The following is an 8,991-nucleotide window of genomic DNA, read 5'->3' as shown; positions in this document are numbered from 1 at the left end:
AAGAAGTAACACTGTATGTATGTATAATATGCAAATATTGAATAAGGAATAATTGGAAAAGCAATTTTCGAAAATTCATCTTACAAAATTTGCATGCTAAAGGCAAGCGGTAGCAAAGCAATTGCTTCATTTAAATTATTGATCTTTACATGTATATGTTGCAGTTGACATGAAAGTTAAAACTCAGCCAATAACAAATAAAACCATGTTAACTGGTGCTTAAAGGATTTTTTCTTTATTTTGCTTAATTTGTTGCCAACCAGCACAAGATCAACACATCCGTTAACACCAACAACTATATGGTATCATATATGTATCTCTCAGTCTCCCCGCTTTTGTGTGTAAGTATATTATTTGATTTCTTCTGGGTTCATGTTATTCAGTTGTTTTCAGCAGGGAATCACTTTTATACACATACAAACTTGAATGGTACATTCCATGTAGCGGTCATTTATCATGGCACATTAGCATTCTATTTACATCATTATACATACAGTGATCATAAGCATGGATTTGATTTGTTGTATAGGACTGATTACACATTACATTAAACAAGGGGGAATGGGACCTATTGGACCTATTGATCGATGTCTTTTGCAAACTGTAATGTTTGTTCCTAAAAATATTAAAATGCACGCGCTCGGAAAGCCGACGGCAAGCTCGAGCGAGCTTAAGTATATCCGCTTCCGGTGCTTTACTTGCACGATAATAGAGACGTCCTCGCAATTTTAACATAAAATCCATTGCTATTTTGAATAAAAACCGTTTTTATTAGATAAATACTATATCGTCATTACACATACGTACATATTTGAAAACGAGATAATTTGAGATGCTCAAATAGTTATACGACATGAAACATTTCTCAGCTCTGGGACTGTAAAGTCACTATTAAGAGCTTTTACTTATTCATTGTCTACTTGTAATAACACATTAAATGTACTCTTGTCTACCATGCGGTCAATAAAATATTCGTGCCGTTAAAAGTTCCTATGATAACATAAAAGCACATTGCTTTTCTAACCGAGTGAATCGCCCTGATGCAAATCAGCAACCGTTGATAAAGCCATATTATTGCTATTATTATAAAATGTACTTTTGTCCACCGTGTGTGACGCGGTCAACAAAATGTTCGTGCCATTAAAACAGCCGCTAATAACATGAAAGCGCATTGCTTTTCGAACCGAGTTGACGCAAATCAGCAGTCGTTAAAAAAATACTATTGCTATTATTAGTATTCTTTGCAAATTTTCTTTATGTTCGTTACAAATGTTTATCAACAAAAAAACATGCGTGCGGAACTTAACATTTTTATTATCCACTCCCCCACATTAAAATATCTTCTAAATTGTGACGTCATGCCCTGGAAAAATCTTAACAGACACATGCCAAATGGAGATTTCACGAATATATGGTCGCGTAAAAAATGGGTCGAGTGAATTGACTGTCAAGAATAGTGTGCTGCCTCGCTGACGCTCAACAGCAAAACCTGAACTAATTTGAACTGGACCAATTTCAATGCTGTTCACTGACTAATATTGATCCCAGATATGATCCCAATACTTGTAACTTTTTCAGCTGGTTGCTTTTCCAAAACCACAGGTTGGCTATCGTGTGGTTCCTTCAGATACATGCTACAAATTTGTGTAAATATATTGCCATGGAGCCATATCGCTACACTTGAGCATTAAGTTTTCAAGCATAAAAATGGGGCTCATTATGCAACCTGGTTCTTCTTCAATCCTACAATACAAAAAAAATGAATTTATTGAGTAATTTACATTAAACCTGAGCATAGCACAACATCTAACAGAGATAGTTTTATTAAAAAGTGTGCATGCACTAAGTCCTTTTTTTTGCATGTGCTCTTGGTAAAGCTTTTTATCCCTCTCAATGTTAATCTCATGTTCAGCTCGGCTGGTAGTTATTTCTATATTTTCAAATAACCTTTTATTCTCTGCTTTTTTTTCTTCAAGTAGGCTTTTCTACTCTTGTACGAGCCGATTATAGTTTGGGTGCCTTGATCTTTTTCATTACAAAAATTGCATAATGTGTAGAAACTTTTTTAGGAAACCCCAAATTCCTCGATGTCGACATTTTGAGACACATGTGACGTCAACGAAGCCCCGAAGTTTGCAAACCGTCTTCACAAGTTGTTTGCAGGACTGGAATATCCTCCACAGAATCTTCCTTATTAGAAGGAATTCATGAATCAAATTCAGAAAGATCGCCAAGCTGTTAGTCTTTATTTGCAATTTGCTATTTGTAAATGTAGATCATTAACAGTCAGGACAGTTGGCATTTCTAAATGAATGAAAAAATCTTCGCAAAATATACATGCACCTGCCTTTTTTCAAACACAATATCAATTCTACGTAAAGTGATTGCAGGTAAAGATAATTCTTCGAGATCTCTATACGACGTAAAAAACATTAGTTTTGTGGGTGTAATGACAATACATGTATTACAACGGTTCTCAACGAAGCAACTCTTACCTGCCCGTCAACGACGGAGAAATTTTTCTCAATGTTATTACTCAATATATAATCAGTGTGTCCAAGTTGCTTTTTTCCTCATAAAGACACTCGATTTTTAACTCTTTAATTCCGCCATATCATCAAAAAATATTGCAAATGCAATTTAAGTTCAAAACCAAAGGTACCAGCTACATCTAAAATATAAGTTTCAATTTTAGCACAGTTTAACTCAGGGTGTATAACAAATGAAAACAATGGCTAGCTTTTGAAAATAAAATGCTTAATTTATTTAAATAAAAGAGCTCAACAGGTAAGCACATGTAAAGCACATAAGACAGCAGCATATTTAGATTTGAAAGTTATATTAACCAAGTAGCAAATTGTTTCCTAAATCAAACCAAATAAGCCAGCTACATCTACTTGTGTGTATTATGAGTTTCATCTACCCAGGTCTATTTTATTTTCATAAGAAGCTTTGCGATGCTATTGCTTGCATGGTGTTTTTGAAAATAAAGTGACAAAAATTTGGTGGTTATAATTTGGTGTATTAAATACAGTGAAATTTTATAGACATTCATGCATGTGTTTGGTTGGCTAATGAGAAAAATATCCTTATTTCCTTAACCAAACTATTATCTATATTTCCTATAATCTATATTTATGGAATAGTCATACTTGCAAGTGTTGCTAAGCAGATCGAATAGCCCGACACATAATAAGATCACTTTAAATAACTGACATGTGTACTTCTGGCGTTAGAAAACTGATTATAAATAACTACATTGCATCAAACCCACGTAATATCTGCTTCCCTTTGGTAAAAAATATCTCTAGGAGTTTTCCATCTTAATTTATTTGTTTCTTGAATTCTCTTGGCTACTACATTTATCTCGCAGGCTATCTTCTTCATTTTTTTTCTAAAATCTTCAGCCTGCTCCAACTTTCCGTCTTCTTTATACATTATGTAAAGCAGCTGGTAAACTTCAACTAACCATGGATGATTTTCTGAAAACAAACTTGTGATCATGTCCAAGGCCTTCAAAAGATTTTTCTTTGCTTCTTCAAGTCTTCCAGCTTTGAAAAAGCAGAGACCAACAACTGCTAAGGTAATGGCAATCCCAGGATTATTAGTATCGTTAAGGACACGTTCCTTCATCATTTCTAGAGCTTGTTGTGCGCACACCAAAGCAAAACTGGAATCTGATGGTTTTTCTAAAGACAAGCATCTTGCTAAATTTCTCAAAACAATGGAAATGTAATTTTTTAAGCCAATTTTTTCGTATATTTGTTTGGCATTCTCTAAACAGTTTCTCGCTCCGACGTAATCACCATACTCAATCAAGCAGAGCCCAACATTCAAAAGAGATCGACCAACAAAAGAATGGTTTACGCTGGGAATTAACTCACTTCTCATCGTTTGGGCTTGCCGAGTAAAATCGAGGGCTTCTTTCTTCAATCCAAGATTCAAGAAACATAATCCCAGGTTATCAAGTATTAGAGCCTGGTCAAGATTATAGTTGTCTGCAACAAGTGTGGCTGCTTCATTGTAAAGGTCGACAGCTTCTTCAAGTTTTCCTTGTTCCTGCTTACACCATGCCATGTTTGCCAAAGCACGTACAAATTTCTCCTTTTCGACGATGCGTTTCTTAACGAAATATTCATTTGCCAGTATTTTATTTAAATACATTTCCGCATCACAATAACGAAAAGTTACCAAGTAACATTTTGTTATTTCATTCAAGGCATCAATAAGTAGATCATCACTCTTAGGATCATCTCGATAGCGAAGTAGATCGCATACGTTACATTTAAATATTTTTATTGCTGTTTGAAAGTTTTCCTGATTTTTATGGCAGTTTGCAATTTTATTAGTAATCCTTAACAATGTGAGATCGCTGCTGACTTTCTTTTGCAAACGTTTGCTCCTTTGGTACGAAAAGATTGCCGACTCATATTCTTTCCTTTTTTCGTAAGCACATCCAGCAGAGTAAGCAAGTTGTGCCGCAACACTCAACGTGGATTTCTGATCATTTTCTCCTTTCTCAATAGACGTGTAAACGACAACCATTGCAGTGGCAACAACATCAACGAGAAACATGTCGTTCTCAAGCTTCTCTCCATGGCTTTTAACATCTTTTGGGATTGATTTCATCAAGCTTGAATTTTTTTAAGCTCTTACCACGCGGCGACAACCTTTGAAACAAAGTTTTCTTATGTCGATTTTGGTTAACAACATCGTTGAACACCGAGTTTCCATCAGTTGACACTTTCACAAAATACCGTAACCAACTCAAAAGACCACCATTAGAAGGAATTTCCCATTTGGGAGACGAGGGAGGTGCAATTGATAAAACAGAAACTATGTTTACGTGTTCAACATCTTTTCGAAATAGTAACTTTGCTCGCGGGATTGCTGGTGCCAAAGGACAATTTCCGCCGACACATCCGTCTACATATTTTGCATTGCCAATTACGACTGGAGTGTCAAAGTAAACTGGAGCATTTGAGGATGCAAGCAAGACTTCGTAGGCCTTGTAATCCAGGTAGTCTTTACTTGCTGTATCAAACAGTACGAGATCTTCGTTTTTACCAAGTTTTCTTGTAACAGCTCCCGCTATGTTTTTCAAAGGATTCTCTCCTCCCATATCATTTAAGCTGCAATCACCAAACAGATCATACAGGGTTTGCTTAACGCTGTATTGTGAATATGGTACTATTGGAACGCGAGATAATCCAGGTGCGTGAGAGAAAACGTGGTGTAACCATGACTTCTTGAATATCATCTTAGTTTTTGCACAATACATCTGAATACATTCCTCAATAGTCATCCGTTTCCTTTCATGATGGTCGTTTCCAACTTTATTTCCTCCAACTAAACCAAATGCAATCAAACTTCCTGTACTGGTACCAACTATCATATCGTAAACATCTGTGGGATGAATGGGATGCTTAACTGCTTCCATGTCCTTGATCAGACGCTCTCGAACGCTTTCATCTTCTAAGAAATTTACTTCATTTTCATCAATGTCTTCGTTCACAAGGTAGTCTACCCTTTCAGGATTCGTTGACACAATCGTTACTAATCGAAATATGTCGTCCAATATTTTCAATTCCATCACACCTTTACTTCCTCCACCATCGAACGACAATATGGCAATTTTCTTTTCTGTTGAGACCATTTTCTCGTCTCTAACCTGAATATCAAAAAGTGACGAAGCATGTCATTTAACGATTTTAATAACCACTCCCCCTATCTTTCACTCGATCTCATTTACATAAATTCAAGCAGAGATTTTATTCATCTTTGTTTACCGGTACGAGGCCATCACGACACTTATTTCTTTAAGAAACTTTCAAAACACGCACGACGTGAACAATGTACAAGAAAGTCGACCTAAATTGTGTTTGGGAACGGGGCATTCTGAAAAGGCGCACCGATAACACTAAGATAACATTTAGCCCTAGACACCCTAATCACGCTCAAGCTGTCATTCAGCAAATACTTATGACCAAACATTTACCACGATGCTGCAAATGGCAATCGTTTATCTTTAAATTTGAAAACCATGATTGCAAAGTTATTATGCAATAATTAAGAGAGTGCAACTAAACAGTAATATTTCTTGCCACAAAGTTTGGAAAACATCCTGTATCTGCTTTGTACAGAATTTACACGAAATCTGTATGTATGTCAATGTGTCGGCCAATAGACAGCGTAGCTTTTAGCTCATTGTTACAGGGGCGGATCTAGGATTTTTCAAACATCAGTCATAAAACGTGGGAGGCGCTCCGCACCTGGGGTGGTATGAGGCATTCTCCCCTGAGAAATTTTGAATTTCAGAGCCTTGAAAATGCCATTTTCAGCGTTTTAGAGCAATACAAAATATATTTTGTTCGTATCGTTTTTGCGTAAAAACAACATATTTTGCTTACGTTTTTTTCAAAAAAAATATGAAGTGAACAATACTTGAATGTTTTGCCAAATGTTTAGGCTTATTATCATGCCAAATATATGGCTCATTAGCATGTCTAGGAACGTAAAATTTATTTTACAATAATGCTATTTAAAAACAGATATAGTCTTTAAAAATTTCAACCAAGTTGTCAGGCATAGACCCCCCTAGAGACCCCCATTCAAACTTCTATGTATTGAGTTAAGTTAGAAATTTGTTACTTCAAGTGACAGTTCATAGATATAGAAAAGCTCAGACTTCAAACCATGCAAGTTTATTGTAACCCTTAACCCATCTCCACATCAGTGCCAGCAAATTCATCTTTTGAGAAAAAACTCAAAATTTTTTTCTGCCAAAGATTAAGCAAAAATTATCAGAGTGAAAATTTGCAGTTAAGGACAGCTTAATGCCACAAATATTTATTAGGCATTTCACTAGACTATTATCTTCTCCAAGGTGTGCTATATAGCAATCACTAGTAGCATTGTATTTGCAAATACAAACAGAATGTAACCAACATGTCTTTAATTATATAATTACATGAATGTTAAAATTGGTTCATGTGTCATGCTTACTGGTTATGATAAATATCTTTTCATATGATCAAAGCTCGTTTAAATGTAAATCTGAAATAATTTAGTTTTGAAATTATAAAATATAATGATCATCAGAAAAATTACCTAGTGATCATGAAAAATACTTTGCTGTTTTGCCAAATTTCAAGGTTTATCTGCATACATAGGAAGACATTTTTACTTTATAGAAAATGCTTTTCATACATCAATAGCCCTTTGGAATTTATGGCAAACAATCTGGTATGAGCCAGAGATTAACACGCCTTTACATCTCTACATGAGGTTTCCAGTTAGAAAAGGGGACAATATGTGACATGGGACATTTCATGTATGTGAAATACTCAGGTTTAATACCATTCCAGTCAAATTGTCAAAATAAAAAGCTTCATGGATCAGAAGACTCAAAATCACAGGTTATAGTAAACAGCTTCTTATGTAATCAATGTTAGTTTTCTCAAATCTTAAACAATATGTAGTATAACTGTCCAATGATCATAATTATTGAATGATCAATGATCATAAACTGAAAAGCCCCAAACATTTGTTTATGATAAAGTAAATAATAGTATGGCGCCTTATGGCTACAGATTTTTTGTCCATTGAAATATATTTGCAGGAATGTAGAATTTCGCTGCCATATAACGGCCACGATTCCCCAAGCACTAGAGAAATCATAGCTAAAATCCTTCGGCAACAACAATTTTAGAAGCATCAATCTGCTTACCATACGCCATATTGACATAAATCGCATCACACACTCGCATAAATTGACTTTGATATATTACATTCATGCATACACTTCACTTGTCCTTTACTTACGATTTTGAACGTAAATTTCTGCTGATAAAACTCAAAACAAAGTTGGCTTTCTTTTGAACATCAATGACTGAAATGTCACTCGCGATATCGTCTTTGCCAAGCATTTACAATTTATCCATAAATTTTTCACCCTCTTGAAAAAATTCACAGTTTGGACAGCAGCATTCATGTCAATATATGAATTTGTAAAAGATTTCCATAAATTCCATCTGATTGTAGTTTAGTTTCTATCATGCTTATAAAAATTACTATGAAACGATCAAACATTCAATTCAGACAGTGAGCTTGACTATGTTAGTTCAGTTGGCTATCAGTCGAAATCCGTCAAACCAATCACAATAAAACAAAAATTCAAATGAACCAATTGTAAGATAGCAATTGGACTACCTTATACGTCCAGCCACCCCTCTTATCAGTCGAGACCATTCCAGACTGTCCGCTGATCTGGCCATTGACCAATAAAATAAGCGTTTTTGGCGTTCATAGACTCCTATCAGTCGGTTATTCCCATTGAGTTCTATAATAACTGGAGCGGCTATCTTTACTGGGGCGAGGTCGCCAATAAAATGGCGGCCAACGGACGTATTTCCGCTGAAATGATCGCTTTGCAGAAAAATAATATTCTCGACCTCCCCCGGATTGATGTTATTGATTTTCCCGCCTTCAGTTGAAAATTTCAAATTCAATTGCGAGCTGTATGATAAATAAACAATATTTTCAAGGCCAAAACAATATTTTTTCAAAATGCCTAATCGATGTTCAATCGTAGAATGTCGTAATGTTGACAACACGAAGGACATCGCTTTTCACAGGTGAGTTATTCGCTTATATTGTTTGTTCCTTAAAGATTGAATCGGCATTTATACAATTGAAAGCCCCAAAATCTGTTAGGCCTTATGAAAAAAATTCTTAAATACTGCATACACTGATGTTTTCATGTGTGTTTTTACAAAATTCAACAATTTTTTATTTATTTGTTGAATCAACGCATGAAGCAATAAATTTACTAATCTATTTCAAATAGTTTTCCTGACGAAGAAAAAACCCTGCACTTTTTCGGAATGGGTAAATAGTATAAAGAAATGGTCGCCTCTCACAGTTCTAACTAAGTGGAGCAGAGTTTGCTCAGATCATTTTCCGATAGCATGAAGAGAACAACAGGTAACA

At 35.3% G+C, this 8,991-nt stretch overlaps 1 protein-coding gene across 1 annotated transcript; it reads right to left on the bottom strand.

The window, feature by feature from the left end:
- Positions 1–4,603: 4,603 nt before the first annotated feature.
- LOC124434259 lies at positions 4,604–5,656 on the bottom strand. Its single transcript, XM_046984140.1, has one exon. It carries the CDS (start codon positions 5,654–5,656, stop codon positions 4,604–4,606), a length of 1,053 nt encoding a protein of 350 aa, XP_046840096.1.
- Positions 5,657–8,991: the final 3,335 nt, after the last annotated feature.

The sequence above is a fragment of the Xenia sp. Carnegie-2017 genome, unplaced genomic scaffold (assembly GCF_021976095.1).
Source record: "Xenia sp. Carnegie-2017 unplaced genomic scaffold, XeniaSp_v1 HiC_scaffold_14, whole genome shotgun sequence".
Taxonomy (NCBI): domain Eukaryota; kingdom Metazoa; phylum Cnidaria; class Anthozoa; order Malacalcyonacea; family Xeniidae; genus Xenia; species Xenia sp. Carnegie-2017.
The sequence above is the reverse complement of the archived record's forward strand: the minus strand, read 5'-3'. Positions and strand labels throughout refer to the sequence as shown.